The sequence below is a fragment of the Gymnoscopelus microlampas genome (genome assembly GCF_963454915.1).
Source record: "Gymnoscopelus microlampas genome assembly, chromosome: 13".
In the NCBI taxonomy this organism is placed as follows: domain Eukaryota; kingdom Metazoa; phylum Chordata; class Actinopteri; order Myctophiformes; family Myctophidae; genus Gymnoscopelus; species Gymnoscopelus microlampas.
This window is the reverse complement of record NC_139950.1, coordinates 21,659,728-21,685,026: the sequence shown is the minus strand read 5'-3', so window position 1 is coordinate 21,685,026 and position 25,299 is coordinate 21,659,728. Positions and strand designations below refer to the sequence as shown.

The following is a 25,299-nucleotide window of genomic DNA, read 5'->3' as shown; positions in this document are numbered from 1 at the left end:
CCTTAATGCTCAGCTCATACACAACTCTACCTCAGCTCCACAACCATCACTGCCACCACCCATTCCACCCTCACCTTCTGCCTGACCGACATCAAAACATGGATGCAAACAAACTTCCTAAAACTCAACTGCAATAAATCTGAAATCCTAATTATTTGCCTAGATTCCCTGACCTGCTCCACTCATGACTTCTTCCTCAACATTGACGGCTCCATTGTCACACCCTCCACCCAAGTCCGCAACCTTGGAGTTATCCTGGACCCCACCCTCTCCTTCGAGTCCCATGTCAACCAGATCACCAAAACTGTCTTCTTTCATCTTCGCAACATTGCCTGCCTTCGTCCCAGCCTATCACACACTGCCTCTGAGACACTCATTCATGCCTTCATTACATCCAGACTCGACCACTGCAATAGCCTACTATGGATGTCACCACCAAGGTTCTCAAGAAACTACAGTACGTACAAAGGTCTGCCGCCCGTCTGCTCACCAGAACCCGATCCAGGGACCACATCACACCAGTCCTCCGTGATCTCCACTGGCTCCAAGTCAAGCACAGAATTGACTTCAAAATACTAATCACTACCTAGAAAGCCCTAAACAACCAGGCCCCCTGCTACCTCTCTGAACTCATCCAATGCCACGTCCCCTCCGGTTCTCTCAGGTGGGGTGATGCCAACCTCCTAGACACCCTCAGGACAAAAAAGCAAACCTGGGGTGACAGGGCCTTCTCGGTGGCCACCCCCTCACTCCCAGCTCACATCAGAGCTGCCCCCACCCTCACCACGTTTAAAACCACACTCAAAACCCACGTTTTCCTACATAAACCCCCACCCCCTTTTGTTTACCTTTCTTTTATAGTTTTTTAACCTTTTTTAACTAGCTCTTCCCAATAAAGTTGTTTTTATCTTGCTTCTGTAAAGTGACTTTGAGTATCTAGAAAAGCACAAATAAATATGTAACGCTAATATGTATGTATTATTATTATTATTATTATTATTATTATTATTATTATTATTATAACTAATCAACCATAAACCAAACCTTAACAGATACAGCACAAGCCTAACCTACAGTAACTCTTATGGGCCATCCACGCCAAACACTATAACTATAGCTACTAAAACTGCATGCATATCGTTCACCACTGTTTTCGTTAGAGTTGTGGTCTCTGCCGTCCACTTGCTTGGATAGACCCTTACTCTAACCTTATGAAACTGCAGGAAAATCTATTTTCAACCCATTTTGACATGCCATCGCAAATCAACTGGTTTGATATCCAAAATCTATCCCAGAATATGGCCTATGTCAGGAACACATCTGTGATTGGATGGATACACCTGAGTTGATGTGCCCACACACAAACAACATAACTCCATTGATAGATTGTCATTGCCAAATGAGGTCAGGAAGAAGGATCAAGCAGCTTTTTGGGGCCATCTGTGGTTCCACAGGGACTCCCCATACACACATACAAACACACACACAAGGCTGTGCTCAGCAAAGTACAAACAAAAGCAGCAGACAGTCAGCCTTATTTGAGGAAGATGGATGGTAACAATTACAGGGACACGTACGGGGGCTATATTTAGATACTGTATGCTAATGTTTATGTTAGTGGCACGTACAGGGGCTATCATTAGATTGTTGTTAAGCAGCGTACATGAGAGTGGGGCTGCCCAGGTGATTTGACCTAATCAACAAAACCATAAATTTATAAAATGCCAATATTAACCTGTTAAGTACTGTAGATTCTACAGTTAATCTTTGTGTATTTTGGGCTGGGGATGAAACCCAAGGCTGCTTTTGTAGTTTGGTTCATTTTAGAGACGACAGCAGGGTAAAAACAACGATTAAACTAGAAATACTGCATCGCTGTTGCATGCCTCCATATATAGTATGTGTAGTAAATTAAGACTTTGAAGGAATTTAATGAACACGTTTTGTGAGATCACAGTGGCCTTGACCTTTGACCTTCTAATCAGTTCATCCTTCAGTCAGTAAAAGTAAACGTTTGTAACAAATGTCTTGAAATTCCCACAGTGATGGTATAGACGTACAGTACAGTACATACAGGTGAATGTACGAACTGTTAAACGTATAGATGGATGGACGAACGTGCATGTGTGTGCAACGCGGACGACCCAGAAACATAATGCCTCCGGCCTTGGCTGCTTGCACAATGCTACACCTAAATCTTTAACAAACTCATTATTATTTTTATTGGCTGCAGCTGTGCTGCTTTCTAGCCTGCCATGTTTAACCCTTCTGCAGTTTTGACCTTTTTCTTAACAGATACTGTAACAAACTACAAAATTGGCCTAGGGATTCATCCCCCTTTAGATTTTACTGTGTATGCAGCAGATCATTTTCCAGACTGCTCTCAACACAATGGAACCAGCACAGAGCAGCACAAATAGGAACTGCACACCTTCATAAAAAATGAAATAAAACCCTTAATCCATTAAGACCAGAAATACATCTTTGCATTTTAAGATTTCTTTGGCTATTCAAAAATAGCAGATACTGTATACAAGCTCTTAGCGCTATGAGCTTGATCTGCTATTTTTGAAAAATCTTGAAAATTTATGCAAATCTTTTAATATATATTTTTAAAAGCGAACATTTGTAACTCAAATCTTTGCTTCTGGGGGGGTCCCTGGAACAAAACATTTTGAGATGGGGTCTGCTGCCAAATACATATCTAAGAATGTTTTCTAAATCCTAACAGTAGGTTGCTATATCAGTGGTGATTCCAACTTTTCCATGTCAAGGACCCCCAAAATTATATGTATTTGGCCAGGGACCTCCATCTCAAAATATGTTGTTCCAGGGACCTCCCAGAAGCACAGATTGGAGTTAAAAAAGTTTGCGTTAAAACATATATTCAAAGATTTGCACAAATTTTCAACAAATTTAAAAAAAATAGCAAATCTACAAGCTTGTATATCTGCTATTTTTTGAATCGCCAAAGAAATCTTGAAATGACACAGACGCATTCCTGGATTGAATGGGTTAAGCGAAGCTGCGGCTAGTGCCCTCCACCTAACCAGTCCTAATCTTCCCCCTGCACACACTGACTGACACTACATCAAGCCACTGTAGTATACACAGCCACAGGCTCCAGTACTGCACAGCCCACTGCCTCCTCTAGTAACCACTAGGCACGCAGTGTCAACGTAATGGAACACTCCCTCTCGCCTCGCCTGGAGAGCCAGATAAGAGATGAGTAGAGGGCTGATGATGAATCATCTCTACCCCCTGCATAGGCCATCCATCTCTGGGGAGGCTGGTCCCCTACTAGCTCCCCAGAGATGGATGACCACACCTGCACTCTAGAGCAGTGATTCTCAAACCGTTTCATATCAAGAACCTCCAAATTGATACTTATTTAGCCCGCGGACCCCCATTTGAAAAGATATGCCAGGGACCCCCATAAGAGAAGATTTTGACGCCCCCTAGCAGTGATTCTCAACCATTTTAATTTCAAGGACCACCAGTTTGACATGCATTAGGCTACGGACCCCCATTTAATGGCATTTCTATCTCTGGGACCCCTTTGTATATTGTAAAATCAACATTTGGTTCCATGTGTACACTCTCTGAGTTACAGACCCGTAAGGGTCCATTTGGTTCCTAACTATCATTTAGCTGGGGACCCCCTGGAACCCCCTCAGGGACCCCTGGGGATCCCCGGACCCCACTTTGAGAACCAATGCTCCAGAGGTGCAAGGCATTTAGGGAATGGGAGGGTAACAGAGAAATAACAGAGGGGGCTTGAAATTAACTTTATTGGAGGATCAGATGAGTTACATCTGTGGTGTGGGTGCCATAACTATGTAATTCAAGGAATTCTCACACAAAGGAAAAAGATTGTTGTGCCATTCCTTAGTAAAAAAAGAAGAAAACTTTCTCCTTTCACTGGAATTCATTTTTAGCACACCACCAGCACATCATTATATTCAAAAGAAGTCACCAACTTTAGAAGTAGAACTTTATTCCAGCTAGCACGGTGAAAAGTGCTAGTACTGTTGAATTTTAAGATTAAATAATGCAACCTTGAGCCCACCTTGAAAGGATGCTGTGATACTGTATGTACTGTATTGGCTGTAGGCAGGAGCACGCTGAAGCCCCGTTCTACAAAGGGCCTCAGGTTTGCCAGTTTTTAGAACAACTAAAAATACATTTTACAACATTTAAGTCGTGTGGGGAGCTATTGCTGTTGGGACTGTTTCAGTAAACACATTGCAGGCCCATAATTAGCCTGTTTGTTGCCTTTAAAATGTGAAAACACCTTTAAAATGTCTCTTGACAGTGCCAAATAACCTTGATTTTGACATGCCTAAGTCAAAGAAAACAATGGGTCCCAAATACAGGGAAATAATAGAGTGGAGGGCTAAAAGAACAAGAAAAAAGATTGGATTGTTGTATATTTAATTAATAATGTATGTTGCCTGCAATGTACTCTTTCTATAAAAGGTGCTTGGCCTGAGATCTTACTCATTCTTGCTCCGCTGGTCAAATGACATTGATTTGTGTCAATCTTGTCGTAATATTAACTTTAACTGTATTGGTTGCTGTTCATTTGTTCTGGTGCTGAATGTGTTTAATCAATATCTTTTCACTCGTTGTTGTGATGGGAATTATTCAACACAATGTTTATTTGGTGTGTGGTTTCTTTGGCCGTGTTATGAGCACAGCAGTTAAGACATTATCAAGATGTTTGCAGGTACCAGTTTCCTTTGCAGTTTAGATGTAAACAACTTAATGGAGGAGACACTGTGGGGGTATTATAGATCTGCTATTTTTCTGACCTTGTTGAATTCTCCCCTTATCCATTACAATAACAAAATGAAAACTACCAAAACCGCTTTAAAAACTAATTAAAACTAACTGAAAATTAAAACAAGTCAAAACGAAATAAAAAAATAAAACTGGTGAAAAATTCAAAACAATAATAACCTTGTTGTGGATGTAAATAACTTAATGGGCTGACGGGGGACCAGCACTACTTAAATTCAGTGTCTAGGTCAGGCTTCCCCTCTGTTCTGGTGCTTTGATGTTTCAATCAACAAAGGCTCGGCAGGGCCCTGGAGTGAGAATTGTGGACCTGAGTCACAATTTACAGTTTAACGGACACTGGTCTGCAAAACCAGGTTTACCCAACTCCCAATGCTTTGTTGTCAACAGAACTTTAATGTTTTGTTGATGTTACCTAGAATTTATTCAGCATAAAATCACCCTAATAAAATCCTTGAAAAGTTTTGCATTAAGATGAAATATCCACCATAGATGGAAGGACAGACAGAAAAGAAAATCAGTAATCCAACTTATTGTCAAGCACAACTATGAAACCTTTTAGCTGGAAACCATGGTAAGGAAGGTGCATGTACAGTAGCATTGCTACAGTTAGACAGATAGATCAGTGGTTCCCAAAGTTTTGACCCCCCCCCCCCCTTACATCTGCTATACTTCTTGTACGATGAAATAACAAAATTGCTGATCTACAAGCACGCGAGCGTCAATGCGACGTGTTGTGAGCTTGTATATCAGCTATCTTTGCTATTTCCAAAGCTTTTTGAAACATAAAAAAAAACGTTTTTTTTACTATTTTTTAACAAAAATAATGACCCAAAATAGGAATGGAAAGTTGAAAGTGGATGAAAGCAAGTTATGTTTAAATGCTGAAAGCAACATGTTTAAAACGTTTCACTACCTCCAAGCAGACAAGGCCTGATGACCTTTGGCACCCCAACCCCAAGGGGGGGCCCGGACCCCCCACATGGGGAAACACTGAGATAGATGATAGATGGGTACCTGTGGATGATGTGCTGGCTCTGTAAGTAGTCTAGTGCCAGGGTCATCTCACACAGGTAGAGCTTGACAGCGTCCTCAGTGAACTGGACTCCCTGCTGCAGGTGGTAGCGTAGGTCTCCTCCTAGAAGAAGATCCACCACCATGAACATGTCCTCCTCATCCTGGAACGAGTACCTGGAACACGGGGGGGATGGAAAGGGGGATGGGAGAGGCAAAGGTCATAGGGCGCAGTCACATTACTTTTTGGGAATGGACACACTAACGGTCACAACACACACGTGCGCTACATGCAGTGGCAAGACATGAGACTACAAACTGCTTACAGATGTATACTTAACCACTTTCAACCTGGCTTCCCTATTTTGGGTGTGTCGTTATAGGTGCATGTAAAAAATAGCAGAACTATAAGCCAACGAGTTGTGAGCTTGTAGATCCGCTACTTTTGAAAAGTTTCAAATTGGGCTTAAGCGGTTAAAAGATAGTCAAACATGCTAGCATGTTCTTGCGCATATGCAGGTAAAAAGCATACATGCTAACAACAAACATGCATACATGTTTGTCTAAACCCACACAAAGATAAACATTGCACAAGGCCATGTCCATGTATAGCAGCTACAAGACAACATGTTGTAAACATGCATCATGCTGTGTCCGCCCCTAAACATGAAACAGTTTTAATCAGCGTGCATTATGTATGATGTCTATTTATGCATACGTGTCAATGTATCCAAAAGCTGACTTGTGTGTGTGTGTGTGTGTGTGTGTGTGTGTGTGTGTGCGTGTGCGTGTGTGTGTGTGTGTCTATCCTGGTGAGCTCCGAACAGGCGCAGTGACAAACACCCATCATTACCCTAAGACGACACTTGTTTGAAAGAGCAAAGAGACTGATTACTGAAACCAAATTAAGCTGGGAACGAGAGCCCCCCTTGATTGATGTGAGTTAATTGAAGCTTTCTAGTGGTCCGCTAGAAGATTCTTGTCAATCAGGCTCACTAATCATGCACATCAAATTAAAACGCAGCCTCTTAAAGTCCTGGGGGGGTAGGGGGTTCAAACACAAAGTTCCTATCTGTAGACACTGAACAAAATTCAAACCGCATGGGTGCAAAAACAATGAAAATTGTTTTTGTCTTATGAAATAGGATCTAGTATCTCATCTTACAAAAATAATAGAGCGACAATGATTTCTTTATAGGCCTCCCACACAGAAAGATTCAGAGGCCGAAAACAAACTGAGCCTCTTGATTTATTTCTCTTTCTTTCTTCACACTCAGTTTAATACGGCCGTTACCATACCAATTCACCCCAAATGCGCCATCAAAGCTCTGATACTGGAGCGTTATTACTTGTCTTCATTGCCACAGGTTTTCCCCACACCTTCAGGCTTTTAGCCCACAACACTCGAGGGGGCAAACAATGTGATTGGTCGTCACTAGGTGCAATTTCCTGCTTTTCTGTGAGCAATAAATGAGGCCAGTGTTTGGAGCAGAGCAAAAGAAAACACCCAATCTCATCCGAAGATCAGCTCTGCCACGGACTGAATCCCATTTGTTGGTGCTGGTCCTTCTCATCTCCCCAAAAGATAGCATACACAATAATTGATGAAATGCTCTATTTTTTAAGTAGATAAGCAGCTCCCGTGAACACTAAATGCCGAATACCGAATATTGCACACAGGAGACAGACCTTCAAAGGACATGGTATTTTCTCCCTGAAGTGTTAAGATGGGGGAACGACACTGATATATAATTGCAACTTGCTGGAATATTCAGCAGTGATGAGCGCACAACAAAGTTCAACTTCACGTTGCAGTCTCTGATGCCAAAACCTTGTCTAACGACCCCCTCCCCCGCTATTCCAAGGTCCCAATTTATGATAAGGCTGCAGGTCAGCCCTGTGTCTTCCATTCAACAGAATCCGACAGTGGGAGACAACTCCATTACCTCGAACAAAACACACCTGACCTGAGAGCACTGAGCTTAGCCAAAATACAAAGCATCTCATATCACCAGGTGGCCCCACACTCCCACACTGTGCTGGCGCCATTCCCGTGTTGTCACATTCTTATCACCTCCTTGTCACCGACTGATTCCTGGTATCCAGTTGACAGGTGAGCTCTCTGTGTGCCAGGACGTTGTCTGACCAACCCTGTCTTTGCTAGTCTCCACTCCATTCTCTGTGTCCTGCAGAGAAGAGACTGGAGCACCATGTGGAAACGGCCATGCCAGGTCCAATCTTGGATCGTCACAGCAACAACAGAGAGGAAGGTTAGCCGGCTGGAAAGAGTCCGGAGTTGGCTGAAATAATCAGGCCACATTGACAAATGAGTCCGGGGAGGTAGAGAGGAGGAGGAGGAGTAAACAGTACTGCTCAGGAGAAACCGAGAGATAGAAGAGAGATGGAAAGAACGAGAACTGCTGCTTTGTTCTGTAGTCTGTAAAAGTTCCTTTGGCCTAGATAGACAGAACGAGCAGGAGACAGTGGCTAGCACTGGCTGAATGATGATGATTTGATGACTCAATCACGAGACACATCCAAACCTCCGTTGAGGATTCTTGAGACGACGCGGTGAATGAGTGAGCCCTGCCTCTGCTCTTAGCGTCCTCAGAGTCCGACCGTAAGCCTCCCCTCCAGCTGGTCGTGACAAGACACCGTCCCCTCCGCTGGCCTGCTTTCACAAGGTGCACTCTTGTACGCCACGTCCTACACAAAAGTTCTGCGCTTAAGTGGCGAGTCAGGTGCCGTGTGTGGAGAGCTGCTCAATCGTGCAGTACAGCGAGCCGGCGGCAAAAAACACCGTAGGTCTAAGATCGAGGCGTGTTCTGCAAGAAAGGGACTCAAAACACTTTTGGGAATGATCTTGTATTTGTATTCGTGAAACTCTGTTGAGGATAAACTGAAAGAGCAGGGCTTGTTATTATTGCTGACTTGGAGGGGTAGGAGCTAATTTGTTTCCCTGTCACCCAAGGCCTTCTTCCATTCCAGCCAAAAATCAATATTCCTAATGGAGGCTGGACAGGACAGCACTCATCTCTCTCTCTCTGCCTGACTCTGATGAAAGGGTGGATATAGTGAAACAGAAACGCACTCTACAAGCTTTCGCTGATGATGCATAACATTTGGGTTTTGAAGCCCTTAAAATATACTTTAAGACGCTCTATGGAGCTTTCTTCAAAGCTCTTAACAGACACAAATGAGTGTTAACTTCACCTATACTGCTATCTGGAACTCGGTTCCCACCACAGGTGCTATTACCAAAAATAAGTTTCTATAGGTCGCCTCATATGTATTTAAAAAGGTTTTTATCCTGTAAGAAACAACTTTATTAATTATTTTTATGTGTCCCACATGGCTTTTTATTTGTAGATGCAAATGGCTCCATATAGACCCTATAAAGTTCTCCTATAAAGAAAATTCCAAGTGAAATTAGTTTCAATAAAAATAAAAACATATATACTGTATATGGTTCAATATAGAACCCATGTATAGTCATAAACGCCCTACTTCCATGTTCACAGTCACTGACTTTGCTGGCGGACCCAATCATGCTTATTGCCATGGTTACCATATAACCAACACATCTTCGTCTCTGAGGTCGTCATATATTGATGAATTCCTCTTCCATACCACTTCAGTCGGTTCTACATGTTAATTTCTTTGACAGAACCTTTTCCGGTAAGAGTATAAGTACTCCCGCTACACCTTCCCTCTGGTCTTGTTTCAAAGGTGTCTACGGTTGATGGTGTCTGAGAGTGATTTGTTGTGATGCAACACTTACGATTCACTGGCAGTGAATCCATTTTTACCACTACAGCCTAATGCTACTTGTTACCTGGTTGCTTCCAACCACACTTAACAGAAAGTGTTAGCCTTTTCAGTGGGTGAGAGAGAGAGAGTGTGTGTGTGTGTGTGTGTGTGTGTGTGTGTGTGTGTGTGTGTGTGTGTGTGTGTGTGTGTGTGTGTGTGTGTGTGTGTGTGTGTGGGGTGGGAGGGTGGTAGTGACCTGTAGGGCTTCAGATACAGGAAGGAAAAGGCATTGTTTTCTCATAAGGGGCAAATCCTTAGAAGGCTTTGCAGGGATTGGGAGTGTGAGGCAGATGATAGCTAATTTTGTACTCCTCTGAGGTGATCCATTTCATTGACGCCCACACACACACACAAACCGAACACTCCCAACTCCATTCTTACCCACCATACTATATCTTCCAAGGAAGGGAATGGTCATGGCAATTACTGACTCAACATCCACACTGTTTTACAGCAGCCGATGGGATTGCATTTTTTTCTTCTTTTTCAGAGGCTCCTCCTAATGAATTTCCTCTGAAGCATCGGATGGAATCTCTTCAAAGTAACGGCAGAATTCAAGACAATCAATGCAAAGCCTGAATTTAAAACACAGTAAAGTATGTGTGTGTGGTTATATTGGTACATGCATGTGAGAGACAGGGGGGAAGACCCTTAAAAATCCTTAGTTTGCGTATCTCTGCCTTTTTTTTAAAAAATCGATGCCAAATCCCTTCTCAGCATTGTCTTTGAGACCCTGCCTTCGCTCTGCGATGGGCGGAACCATTACTTTTCCCTGACAGTTGTTTTGGTGCATTTTTCTCCCCCTCTCCGCCTCTGTGCAGACACCATATCAGTAAAAGAACTCCTACAGTATGACGTTAATGAAATCCAGCAGTTTGTCATGAGTTACCCCTTTTGTTGTTGTCTGCGCTTGGGAATAGCATATATAGGTAGCTTTCAGAATCCCCCAGCTGGTACATTGTAGCTCCATCAATACCGGACTGCGGCGCCGAAATGCCAAAATGCCAGGAAGCCCTGTTTGATGAGCCTATGGATACTGGCAACTCTCCAGTCACCAGGGAATTAGTGTTAGCGACACAACACATCCAGCCGGCCAATTATGCTCCCCGTCGTTATAGACTGAGGTGGATGATTGTGTGCCGAACGCGGAGCTCTCATCATTCTTATCTCATTACCTGACAGGCCAAGACGTCATCTCAATGAGCAGGTAAACAGAGCAGACAGTTTATGCAGTGTATACAGGTGCGCCACATAACAATGCTGTCGCGCACATTATGCTCACATGTGTCCACGTGAACTGGGGCAGAAATAACAACTGCTCCGCAGAGCCGTGCCATGAATTGATTTCCTTTATGTCTCGGTGAGTTTCCTCGTCTCTCCACTCTCCGAGGAGCTGGGTTCAAGATACCTGAATTCCGGCTTTTTGCACACTGAGTGTCTACACAGCTGGGCATCAGATGTTCATGTTTGGAGGAAGCTTTTATAAATCCAGTATCACGGCAAGAGGGTCTAACTAACCCAAAACAGGATTGCTGGTCTGCCATAAATGTATAGCCTTGTTTTGAGGCTCAATGAGATAAAAAATGATATGCTGAGGCAAAGATATTTTAGAAACTGTTCTCGAAGTATTCTCAGGTTATATCATATGGGGCCTAGATGGTCTCATCTTTAGGGATCAAGGGCTTTTGGGCTTTTGTGCTGAACAAAGTGTGGTCGTCTCCCTGCGATGGCGTAAAGCTTCGAGTCTTTTGTTCCCTCCGGGTCACTGGGCGGCTGATCTCTGAAGACAGATTCTGCTAACAGCAGAATCTGTCAGCACCACTGCCTCAAACATGTAGTGTTGTTGTTAGTCGGAATAAACACAGAAGCACCCGGAAGGAAGTGGAATAAATAAGGGGCGGAGCCAAACCAAGTTCCTGTTTCCACTCAAATTCCACTCAGATTACTGGGCGGCAAAAGATGTGGCTTGACACTCCATCACTGAGCAGGTTTCTAGAGGGGCATACGGTATATGAGGCAAGAAAGATATGACTTGAGGGAATGGTCCGGCTCAGTCTGAAGAAGGAACATTCCCATTCAGGTCTGGACATCTGGGTCATTGTTCGGAGAAGCTGCAGGAAAACTACCCCCCCAGCCCCTCCTACTTGCACATAACATAAGCTGAGCAGTTCATTTACTGAGTGTCCCTCTGAAGTCGACTTAAAGACAGAGCAGAGTAAAGGATTGTGAAATGCAGAAGCGCTGGCTCCCACCTGGCTGTAATGATGCTGTTTAGCGTCGTTGTGATCAATGGAGCTTTTAAGTAGTAAAGGAGAGAAGGGGAGAGAACAGAATGCAAAGAGAAGAGAACAGAAGAGCAGAAAGACCATGGTAGACCAGAGCAGATTTTGGCAGCCATACAGCCCTGCAGGGAATTCTACTATAGAATAAATGCACAGACCTTTACTACTAGCTCATTAAAACGCCTTCTGCTTGTTCTAGTTGACTGGCTTCTCCAGCGGGCTCGAGAAATCACTCTTTAGAACTTTAATCAGCCACAACTTGTGGAAGAAATGATCCTGGGTCTTAATGCTAGGGATGAGTTCAAATGTTTGAATATTAAAATAGTCATCCCAGTCTCAAAATCATATTTTATATCCATCTTTGTGTCTGTCCGTCCATTCGTTATTAAGACCAGTAGAACATTCAAAAGTTAATTTGGGCAGTAATGCACATCCCTAATTACTGCAGTAGGCAAGACGTGCATGATTTGGCTAATCTACTCGCAATATCTACGTACATGAGAACAAAATACTCTTGCGGCGATTACTCAGAGGAGGTCGACATGTGCAGTATCGTTCGCCCAATTATAGTGGAGTTAAAGTGCTTTATGTAATAGTCTGTGAATGCCACGTCAGGCCCCCAATTACATTTAGAAATGTGCACTGAGCACAGGAGGAGATTGTTAAATAAAGACAGCACCTTCCATTCACCCACATATGAGACACCAGGGAGGAGTGAGGTCATTTCAAATCATAGTAATTATCAAATGTGTGCTGCATGGGCTGATCCAGTCCTTAATGAATATCCCAAGAGTTCTACTGTAATCTCCCATGGAAATTAATTGCAGTTGGCTACCTGTCAAAACAAAACGCACCCACGACAAATGAAAGAAATATTGGTGAGGGTATGCAATGTCACTCACTCTATATACTATGCATTTAGTATAATAGGGTTTGAACTTAGTTTAGAATGAGCTGGCTAACTTGAGAAGCTCTCACAACAAACAGCGAGAATACACAAGCAGACAAACAAGCCACACAGGCAGTGCAGACCACATACATAGAAGTGTAAAAAGTGAAAAAACATAGGATAGTCACCAGAGATTTACTAAAAAAACATGTTCAATTTCCTGTAGGATCTCAAGCTCTCTAAAGACGTTTCGGACCTCATCTCTCTCTATGCACTGCTGCTTGTTCATGTACTTCATAGCGTACATCTTCTCTGTGTCTCTCTTCTGTACGATGCAGACCTGCAGGAAGACAGGAGAGAGAGAGAGAGAGACAGAGAGACAGAGAGACAGAGAGAGAGAGAGAGAGACACAGAGAGAGAGAGAGAGACACACACAGAGAGAGAGAGACAGAGAGAGACAGAGACAGAGAGACAGAGAGACAGAGAGACAGAGAGAGAGAGAGAGACACACACAGAGAGAGAGAGACAGAGAGAAAGAGACAGAGAGAGAGATGGTAGTTAGTGTATAACAAGTAACAAAAAAGCAACTGTGTGCACACTGCACAGTGCACGCACACATTTACTCAAGTACTATATTTAAGTACAGATTTACAATATTATTACTTAACCTATAAAACATGATGTATTATAAAAGTTTAAGCAACACAGCAGCATATAAAATAAATCAATAAAACCAGCCCCACAAACCAGCCAATGCATTTGTACTTTTACTCAAGTAAAATGTTTTACTTAAGTAAATAATCTGAGTTAGTCACACACACACACACACACACACACACACACGGGGGGACAGAATGAGAACGGCACTGATCTAGGCCAGTGCAGTGAATTATGGGTACTGGTTGTTGGCACCACCATGTTAGAGGGACATCTAGCATTACATCATTCCAAGAAGAGTCTAAAAATATTCCCCCAAAACCTGGTCTAACTGTTATGTAAAATCTGAGCTGCTTTCAAAAACAGCTGACCGTCATCAATTTTGATTGGATTTTAGTGGATTAACCCATTAAGACCATGAGGCCGATTCTACAAATGCCTTCTAAATCAGTAGTTCTCACACCTTTTTCAAAAATGTTCAAAAATAGCAAGCTTGCAGGGTCACTTTGTGACGCTGCAAGCTTGTACATCTACTATTTTTGAATAGCCAACGCTAGAAATCTAAAATGACACAGATGCTTTCCCGGTTTTTATGGGTTATCAGTGTAAACATCATATATGGGCCGACAGTTAAACCATCACTTTCAGCCTACTGAAGTTTGTGGCAGACGCCTCTCGCAAAACAAACAAGCTCATTATTTATTAATTAATAATGGCGGTTTTGTCGGGAAGTGGTCGTGAATGGTCAGCGGTGGGCCGGGGACCGCCAGATTGAGGTCAGAGTCATTACCGTAACATTACTATCATCCAACCAGACAAACGAGACAGATCGTGTGTCCTTTGATTCCATCCTACATCAATGAAATGCTTGTGTTACTGCTGCTGTTTATCCGTAGATCCATGACAGGATACACAGTCAAACCCTTAGTGTTCATTTAACTCTGGAGAGTGTACAGATGGTACCAAATGGACCCGTCCGTCCAAATGAAATTGACTATTCTTTTGAGGGATTTAACAAAAAAAACAATTTAGAAATGATCAGATTGGAATCCAAGCTTTCCTTCAAACGTAGAGAAAATGATCAGGAGAAAGAAAAGTTGCAGTAAACGCCCATTAGAAAAACACTCACATCATGAATGCAAAAAGGACTGAATAAATAACCTTCAAAGTACGGTACCACAGGGATTAAATCAAAGCGACTGCTATGGCTCTAAAGATTCCCCAGGTGCCTGAGGCGGAGTGTTTGACCAGCCTGGGTAGCAGTAAATGAATGTTACAGTGACTCCTACTGCTATAAGCAGATTATTATTGTCAGTTATTGTCCAATAGCTCATCTGGCTGACTCATTACAGTCAGAGAGAAGACTACTTTACAGTCCCACCGTGGGTTATATCAGGAACATGCTGCAAAAATAATCACCTCTATTGATATTATGCTAAAAAAATGGCTTGAGACAAGCTCTCAAATGAAACAATGTCTCATCCTTCTATGATGAATAGTTTAAGTGTTATGTATGACAATGTGTTAATCAATAATTGAACTTCTTGACCTTGACCATTGACCACCAAATTGCACCATATGGCAGATATAGAGTTACAGATCTAATATATTAAGTTTCATGACCTTGTGTTGTGATTTGATGATACAGTCACTGTGGACAGAGTGACATACATAGTACATACACATACATTTGTTTTATTATACATTATACACATTACAATAGTTTAGTTTTGCAACCTAGAAGTATGCATACAGTAACTTTCATTGGGTGTTTCAGCCCAAGTCCAAATCCTAAATCCAGCACAAAATCATTGGAGATAAAAATCTGCAACAACCGATAGACCCAGTCCATAACAAAAAATGCAATCCAGGTCTACAATGACCTATACTTTCTCTATCTTATATGGTAGGTGACCAGTCAGTGCAGGCACAGTGAAGTGCCACCTCACACTGATGTGGCACTGCAAGTGACCTCTGTCTCTACTTAAAGAACTCATCGTGTCAAACATGGAGGAAATGTGTCCAGAAAACGTGGTTGCTTCGCGTACTGTGCTAGAAAGAAGAGGAGGCACTGGAGTGTATCCAGGGCACAAAGGAACCAAAGCACAGAGCAGACAACAATGCTATTCGATGGTTCACAGAATGGATGTGTGCCAACAAAGGCACCTGCTTTGAGCAAACTCCCCATACTGTTGGAAAATCCCAGCGGGACTACACCAATTTGTTTGCCAGGGCAGTCCCTCATTCACTCATTCAGTGATGCTGTAGGGGTGTAATGCACATATATATTTTGGTATGAATGTCTCGATTTGTTAGAAGAAATAAATAAAATATAGCTTAAATTGAGTGAAATATGTTTAAACATTTCAGTGCTGTTCAACAAAGCAGCACACAATGAGACAAGATGCAACTCTGCCAAATGGCTGATAAGCTCAGGCAACGACGAATGAACGGCTGATAATCAATCCATCTATCTATCCATCCATCAATCTATCTATCATCTATCCATCAATCTATCTATCATCTATCCATCAATCTATCTATCTATCATATATCCACTTATCGATCACGCTGGGCATGACCTAGCCGGTTGAGAGTCTAAACGGAAGTACTGGAATTTGGCGGAAGTACCGCCCCAAAGAAATGACGTTGATGCTTTACAAATCTGTTAACATTTTCCGTGAATGAAACAAGTGTTGTGATTGGTCGAAAAGGGTAGTTTCCGGGGGAAATACCTACGACAGAAGTTCCGCCCCTACAGACACTCTCTGCTTTAGGTCGTGACCAGGCTCTTCTCTTCGCAGATGAGTAAGGCTGGGAACAAGGCTACTTATCTATCTGTCTATATATCTATATCCACCCATCTATCAATCTATCTATCTATCCATATATCCATATATCTATCAATCTATCCACCTATCCATCCATCAACCTATCCATCGCTCCATACATCCATCTATTCATCTATCTACTATTCATGTACACACAACCTATACTTCTAGCATACAGTATATATATATTGTACTGTCATTTTAACAAATACAGAATACAATACAGAATACAAGCCACTTTTGATGAAGGTCCAGAGGGACCGAAACGTCATGTCAATGCTTGAATCACATTGATGCTGCTGAGCAGGAGTAGTGTGCAGGATTTTTCTTCATGAATATTTCTTCCTGATTGGTTCATTTGTTATACAGTCCAACGCAGCTGCATCTGAGCTAAGTGGATGTGTGAACATTTCCTGCAAAGACTACAGAAGACAACATTAAATGAGTTGTTAAAATGGACATTTCTTGCAACGTGACAAGAGGAAATCTATTACCCTTTCTAAAACACTATCTCTAATTGTGTTCCTGCTTTTCTCCCCAAAGAGCTCAAACCAGCGCGCCTCTCTCTCTCTCTCTCTCTCTCTCTCTCTCTCTCTCTCTCTCTCTCTCTCTCTCTCTCTCTCTCTCTCTCTCTCTCTCTCTCTCTCTCTCTCTCTCTCTCTCTCTCTCTCTCTCTCTCTCTCTCTCTCTCTCTCTCTCTCTCTCTCTCTCTCTCTCTCTCTCTCTCTCTCTCTCTCTCTCTCTCTCTCTCTCTCTCTCTCTCTCTCTATTTTCCTCTGTCTGGCATTCGTCCCGGATCGCCCCCACCTTCTTCTTGTCAGTTTCATGACAAGCTTGCTCATCACAGAGCAGATTAGACAGACCTGCTCTTCCTCATTCATAAAGAGACGCGTTACATGAAGGGGGTAAGAGGGAGCGAGATCCCGGGAGGGTGAGGAAGGAGGGATAACAGTGAGATGCAGTACAACGGATGATGGGCAGGTGGTGACGAGGAGGGGAGCAGCGTGCAGCGTTATATTAACCCATTCAATCCTGGAACGCAGATCTACAAATGTCTTCTAAATCAGTTTTCTGAAAACCGTATGTTGCTATAATATCAGTGGTTCTCAAGCTTGTCAAGGACCACCCAAAATTATATGTGTTTGGCCGCGGACCCCCCCCCCCCAGATCCATAGCGCGGCATTCTGCGCCACGTTATGAGCTTGTATATCTGCTATTTTTGAATAGCCCAAAGTATAAAATAATGGTTATAGCTCAAGTCTAAAATGACACAGATGCGTTAGCGGTCTTAATGGGTTAAGCACCAGGTTCTCATGGACTGATCCATGGGCCGATAACTGTCTAAATATTTCTTCTCTATTTATAGTTTGTGTACTCCCCACCCAGACACAACCATTCCTCCCTTTCCACTATCTTCCCACGCGCACGCACACGCACACACACACACACACACACACACACACACACACACACACACACACACCCTTGCCATGGTGACAGTAGCGCTCCTGGCCCTCCCTTATCCCCTGTGGTCCTGGTACAGTATACTGTATCTCGACGCAGACCCACTTTCTCCTGCCTGCACTCAGCCAGGACAGCTTGCACCATCTGCATTGCGCTAGAATGTTGACAGAGTGCAAGAAAAATAAATGAAAAGGAAAATCCTAAAGGCACTCAGCTATGTTCTTCCTTCTCATAATGTTATCATACCAATGTAATCCTCAGTTGTTTATGTGGGCATCACTGGGGCAAAACACAGTAGTAACGTGAAAAGTATAGGTAGTTACAGTCGATTAGATAGACTAGACTTGTACCCACTGGGCACCGGCCCACCCGGAACAATACAAGTCGGGAACAATGCAAGTCGGGAATGCATACCCCACCCAGTTATGCAATACCCGTTGTACCACTGTCAGAGTACCCGTCTGCCTCCCTTTTATGCCTATATTGAGATCTCTGTATTTGTCTGCCTGCCTGTGGCCCTTTTATGCCCATATGGAGATCCCTGATGTCATGTGGTTATGTTGGTCTCTTGATTATGTAAGCAAAACACACTGTGCTAGTGAACAAAATTCCTGCCTTGGAAGTCGTCTCAATCATATTCATATCCAAGGGCTACCTCCACACAGAAACACTGCCTTTGAAGCTACTCATCTCACGCAGATGGTCCCCTTTCATGTACCATGGCATGCTGACAAACAATGAATGTGGACCATGTCAACTCAAGTTACAGTTTGGACCCATCTGTGACCTCAGCTCCAGGACATGGTCACATAGCATTGCCATCCAGAATTGGGGGATGCCGGGCGAAATGGTGTATTTTTGACCTATTTCCCAACGTCATATGGAGAAAAAGAAATTCAATTCAATTCAATTTTATCATAGTGCCGAATCACAAGTTGTCTCAATACACTTTACATAAACTACTGATAGTAGTAAAGATAGGGTGGGAAAATGTTATTCCGCTGTGAAAGAACTTTTTAAAATCACGTTTTAACAGCCTGTGCCAAATCTAACAAGTGCATTCCTGAGCGGCTGCTGACTGGGAACGTGCATTAAACTCTGTGTTAAGACAGAGAGACCAAGGTCTCTCCAGGTCTCTTTGCCTGTGTGTGGTGCACGTGCACGCGTCGTAGGTGACCACAGTCTCTCTGTCTTTTTGTCTGTGTGCGGTAAGGTGTGTTTGTTTCTCTGTCTATGTGATGAATTGTAAGGCAGTGGTGTCACATTACGCATGCTCTCTCTCGCTACAAATAGATCCCAGAGGTCGGACAGACAGCTTGCACCCTATTGGTCCTACTGGCTAGTTCCACAACTATAGCCTCACAGACACGTATCGCATAGCCTGGAGGGATGGTGAATCTGAGGTTATAAATTCACATCGTTGTCGTTGATGGATTGGATTTTTTTTATATTGGTTACAATATTGGCAGTGGCACAAACCATTTGATGCTGATCAGTGTAGTAGTTTGCAAGAATAGCTCCGGATAGATAGACAGACAGACAGACAGACATTACAAAAAACATTATCTCCATTCTCTGTCAAACCTAACCCCAATCTTATTTCAAATCCTAGCAGTCCAGAAAGAGAAAGACTTTATTCATATATTCATAGAGCACATTAGCAATTCTATGCATAAGATCTGTGGGGTATAAGGAGATAATAAAATAAAATAAATAAATAAATGTGGCAATCAAACTTTGAGATGTGGGGCCGACCATTTTCTGTGTCTATTTGCATATGAATGGAAACGTTTTCACCTTTACCATAGATGGAGATAGGAGAATCAGGTTATTGCTCTATGTCCTGGCTTAGGACAGAGGCGCTGACAGAGAGCAATGGCTTCAGGGACTCCATCTCTCTGAGCAGTAATATGCTCCAAACTGATCTATAATTAATTCTGAAGAATTATTTCCAAAATGGTAATGGGCGGGCACAGTCCAAAGTGATATGGTACCGCTGGCTAGGTTTTCATTGCTAAATTCTCACTGCGGAACACCTGCTCTCCTGCCTGAAATTTGGGATAGAGGAAGGTCAATTTGTTTTGTAATGGGCAGGACAGGCCAGCCCGCGGTTTGAGCCAAGTCTCCTGCCAGGACTTGCTCCGTTTTATTTCCTCCCACATTTTGTCATTAACCATGTGAGAACATTTACGTCCCATAATTAAACGGCAGGTGCTGCTGGACAAAATAAGTGGAACATGGGAAAAGTCTGCACACTGCAAACGGCTCCCTTATGCGAGATGTATTACTGCAGTGTTGTAGCGATTTGAGTCACCATGCTCTTCATATCTGATTAATGTTACAACTGTGTGGTAATAAATCTGGCATAAGGGAACGGTTTGCACTGAAGTGTGCAGACTATTTTCTCATTTTGTCATTAAAAACCATGTGACCATTTCAATTTCATGATTCACTGGGCTGACTGGCAGTGATTTCCACTGGGAGGCCATCTTGGGGGTATTGAGTGAGTACCCTCATTGGTTAGTTACTTTTTATTTAGTTTATTTGTACAACGGTGCAAGATAAAAACCAACGGGGCTGATGAATAGTCTATCCCACTGTGTGACAAACATTTTGATACTGTGGTTGGACCATTGGTCGGTGAGTGAAGATACTCAGGAATTCACAGGACTGAGAACTAACCAGCCAGGTGCATAGAATTCAGCAAAGCTCACAACAGCTGTACTACTCGGACCAATCCAGAAATTCAAGAGGTCGAGCAAATACGTGAGCGGTGAAAATCCAAAATGCAATTCATGGATTGTGGACCCAGACTAGTGGCCTGTCTCCTGACTCAGCTGCTTTCCCAGCAGAGAGGAGCATGTCAGAGTGCTGTCCAGGGGTGAGGAGGTGTTCAATGTTGTCACAACACTGACAGCAATCTCTGACCACAAGCTGTGCAGTGTCTGGTTATCTCTGCCTGCTAAAAAAAGCGTTTTACAGGTGGCCAGACAGGCACACACACAAACACACACACACACACATGCTCACACACACCTTCACAGAGACAGACAGACAGACAGACAGACAGACAGACACATACGCACGCGCACAGCCGCGCACGCATGCACACACACGTCTCCTAGGCAGAATCTATTGATTTTCAGTGCGGACAGATGATGTTACAAGTGAGGGGCCATTTGATGCGAGCTGATTCAAAGGATAGACAGACACGTACTGTACGGAGGGATGCTGCTCTCTCCCATCAGATACATCACAAAGCCACTCCCTATCACCATACCAAATAGCCTTTATTAGTTCTTAAGCTCTGAAGCATGAGAACAGAGGAAACTTTGTTCTTCAGTAGCATGATAATTTCCTACTCTGTGTTAGGAAAAGTGTATGGAATATTGCTAATAATGAGCTGCCTGCCAGGTAGTTTGCTGGATACAATCTTCGCGGGGTCAGCCAAGACACTTGGCATGCATTTGTGCAATTGAACAGCACATTAAAAAGCAGGAGATTCTAAATAAAGCCAGGAAATAAACATGTTATTCTGCCCAGGGTGTGTGTGTGTGTGTGTGTGTGTGTGTGTGTGTGTGTGTGTGTGTGTGTGTGTGTGTGTGTGTGTGTGTGTGTGTGTGTGTGTGTGTGTGTGTGTCAGTGTGTGTGTATTGTATATATATATATATATATTGATAGAGAGATATATTATATACGGTGTGTGTGTGTGTGTGTGTGTGTGTGTGTGTGTGTGTGTGTGTGTGTGTGTGTGTGTGTGTGTGTGTGTGTGTGTGTGTGTGTGTGTGTGTGTGTGTGTGTGTGTGTGTAAAACTTTTGAGTACTACTAATGAGACAATTCTACTAGTAGAGAAGAGGATAACAATGGCAGGCTTGTCACACACCCTATGATGGGAGCAGCAACGAATGTACAGTGCGGTATAATGCAACAGTAATTATCATAGCCATTATCTTGGAGACCAATCCTTATAGCCTCCCGCATTCAAGCATCTCACACTTGCTGTCGGACTCGGAACACCACAGAGCACAGACCACACATATCTTTACACTACTAATGGCATATCAAGTCTTAATTGGGCTAAGGAATGTGACAAATCCCAGAGTATGACTGACAGTTCAAATGAGATACGCATGCACAACGAGCATGGTGCTATGCAAGACAGACAAAAGGATATGATGGCTTCAGATTCAGCAAAGCCGAAATTGAGTCTGTCACTCAAAGGCATGGGTTTGATTCAGAGTCAGACTATCGGAAGGGGACATTCTACATCGCATGGAATGGAATTTGTGGTACCTTTGGTCAAATTCAGCTGAAAACATTGTGATGCATCTATATTTTTTAACATAAAGTAACAACCAAGGCTATGTTGTGAACTTGGAAAATGTAGGAAATAAGTGTATCAAGGTTAAGCCTTTAGAATCATGAGACTCATGGTGTACTCCTCTGAAGAACTGTGTCAGGCTTTATCTGCCATCTCATGCTCCACTGATGGGGATGGTGTTAATTATGGAGGTCACTGGACAAACATTCAGCAGGACACTGTGTAATTCACAGTGACAAAATGATTCATCATCTCAGGCACAGCAATTATGATTTAAGTTGAGAGCAGAAAATATTTTTCTTTCCTTTGCTGTAAAATAGCAACTCACCCATTTATACCTGTTCAACTTGAATCCCATTGTTATAATATAGCAGTATTATGTAAGGAGATCAATATTACAGTGTAACAGAGACAATTCTGTGTGTTTTCTGTGTATTTCTCCGAAAACGTATATATCAAAAGCGTCATTTCACTTCATGGATTGTACATTCAATGATGTGAAATTATGTGTTTGACGTCATCGCTTTGTCATCGGGAGTAAATTGTGTATGTTCGATGATGTTACTGTAGACAATGTTTATGTAGTCTTTTCGCATTGTTAAGATTTTGCAAATTAATACCCAGAAAAACTAGGGTATTTGTATCAGGGATGGGATGGCTCAGGGTAGAAGACAGGGTTTTAAGCATTAAAAAAAATGGGATTGGTTTTTAAGATAGTCAAAGGGGTAGTGCCCTCAATACCCTCATACTGTACCTGACAAACTACTTCTCCAAAGTGAGTGACACCCACAGCCATAAAACTAGAGGGAGTGAAAACAACCTGGTAATACCCAGACGCGTCGCTAGGTCTCTACTAGGTCGGGGGCTTAGCCCCGCAGGCAACGGGCACATGCACGCGCGCGCGGATTAGGGTGCTTTTTTCCCCGTTTTTTGTTACTTTATTTCGGTTTTAGGGTTAGGGGTAGGGTTAGGTTAGGGTGATAGATATATAATAAAAAAAAAATAAAAAAAAAATAATAATAATTTAAAAAAAAATTTTATTGGTGGCTTTGGACAAAACATTGGTGGCTATAGCCACCGAAGCCCACCCCTAACGACGCCACTGCATGTGCCCCTCCTCCCGCGCGCGCGCTTTGCGCGCGCGCGATTTTTTTCGCGGATTTCGCGGATTAGGGTGCTTTTTCCCCCGTTTTTTGTTACTTTATTTCGGTTTTAGGGTTAGGGGTAGGTTTAGGTTAGGGTGATAGATATATAATTAAAAAAAAAAAAAAAAACTTTTAATTTTTTAATTTTTAATTTTTTTTTATTGGTGGCTTTGGACAAAACATTGGTGGCTATAGCCACCGAAGCCCACCCCTAACGACGCCACTGGTAATACCCAAATATAGAACATGTGAAAATGTGAAAATTCTCATTCTACTACTCTGCCACCAAAATGTTGAATACCCTGACACCATCCATTAAAAGTTGTAAATCACTGGATTATTTCAAAATTGGCCAAAAAAAATATCCATCAAGAGACCACAAGGGGTGATAAATGCATTTTCCCATAGAAAGGAGGTGTCATTCACTGCCGTTTTTTCCCCCCTTTTTATCCTTTGTACATATAATGTTTTGTATATGTTGATGACATGTATTATTGTGTTATTTTTATGCTATGCTGATTGAATTGAATACAAAGGACCACAATGGCAACAACAAGCCGCCAGGACTTTTTTTAGTTATCCTTTTAGCCTGAATGTCTGACCGTTTACATTTTTTGACTAATAAAGTATTTAATCTATCAATCAATCAATCAGAACTATGGGATTTAGGTTGATTATCTACAAAGTTTCCATTTAACTGCTCACCAACAGAATATCAGAGTTTTTAGAAACACTGGTCAAATACCTGTACGTTTTTTTTGCGTGTATAATTTATCCCAGGAGACTCTTTGTTCTTCAACTGCATTCAAATTGCATGGGTGTTCAGGGCAATGAATGCTCCTGAAGTAGAAATAATTTTAGTACCGTGAATGGAGCTGCTCAATTCAAAGATGGCCAGCTCTGCCAAAACAACCTTTTGAGGGCTTAAGAATACCTTACAATAGAGCTTTGTGCTGCCACGTTTATCAGGCTAAAAAGGGAAGAGAGGAAATTAAGATTGACAGGCCCATAGAATGGAGTTAAAAATATGTTTAAAAAATGGACTCGCAGTTACTCTGATAGCTCAATTTATGCACGCCATATAATGGCCATCGGTTCACAGGAACCTGTGGTTGCTTGTCAGCCACCATTTCTTACCCATCTCTCTAATGGACTGTGTAAGGAAAAGGAGTTTTGAAGTTATTTTAAAACTATAATCAATATGCACCAATCCATTGATTACAGGCTTTACAAATGTAGTCAAATGGATGGTCCATTTGGTTACATTTGTCCACTCTCAGGGTCCAAGGGCCACTAAACCGATTTTGAACACAAGTCCCGTTTCGATGAATTGAGGACATGCGCAACAAACATGATGTTGGAGTGTGTTTTCGTGTTTTTGTCACCACCAGGCCGAAAGGCATGGCCGAGACTATGTTTTGCATCCTGTCCGTCCGTCTGTCCGGCACCATTGGCTTGATCACAGAGAAACACACACTCCCTGGATGCCAGAGCAGGACCTCTGCCCCAAATCTTTCATATTCCATCCTGATTGGCTAAGATTGGCTTCCAAAGTTTGCAGGACTGCTCGGTTTTAAACAAAATGCCAAAAATCATGAACACAGTGTGCAATTTCCATGAAATTCTGTGTAAAACGTTGTATGCGCACTTCCTAGAGGCCAAGGAAAAGCCTTTGCCCTGCATTTTTCACATCTGCCTTTTATAGCGCCACCAGGAGGCCGACTTATGTAAAAAAAATGATATTACTCATTCTGATTTTATCCAAATTTCACGCAAATCGGTACACATGATCTCTTTAGTCATGTGATCAAGACGGATCTGTTTGATTGACATCTAAAGTTTGCAGGAGTGGCCCGTTTTGAACGAAATGCTGCAAATCATGAACGCATGAGTCTTGACTTAGGGGGTGAGATGGTCCAGTTGAGGGGCGACGCCCCCTCACGACCCCCCCCCCCCCCCCCCGTGACAGTGGACATGCAACCGCCCACCCGCAAAGCAATCTTAATATAGGATTTGGAGGAGGTTCCTCCTTGGCCTGCTGGGAGTGTGTGTACAAAGTTTCACGGCGATCGGTCCCGTGATGTC

General features: G+C 42.7%; 1 protein-coding gene across 1 annotated transcript in view; it reads right to left on the bottom strand.

Annotated features, from left to right (window-relative positions):
* stk32c (serine/threonine kinase 32C) overlaps positions 1–25,299 on the bottom strand; it is a 93,139-nt gene that overhangs the window by 22,448 nt on the left and 45,392 nt on the right. Inside the window, exons 3-4 of the mRNA XM_084075356.1 lie at positions 12,984–13,135; positions 5,818–5,991 (exon numbers count right to left, since the gene is read on the bottom strand). Coding sequence (XP_083931482.1) covers positions 5,818–5,991; positions 12,984–13,135 — 326 coding nt within the window. The remainder of the gene's footprint in view (positions 1–5,817; positions 5,992–12,983; positions 13,136–25,299) is intronic.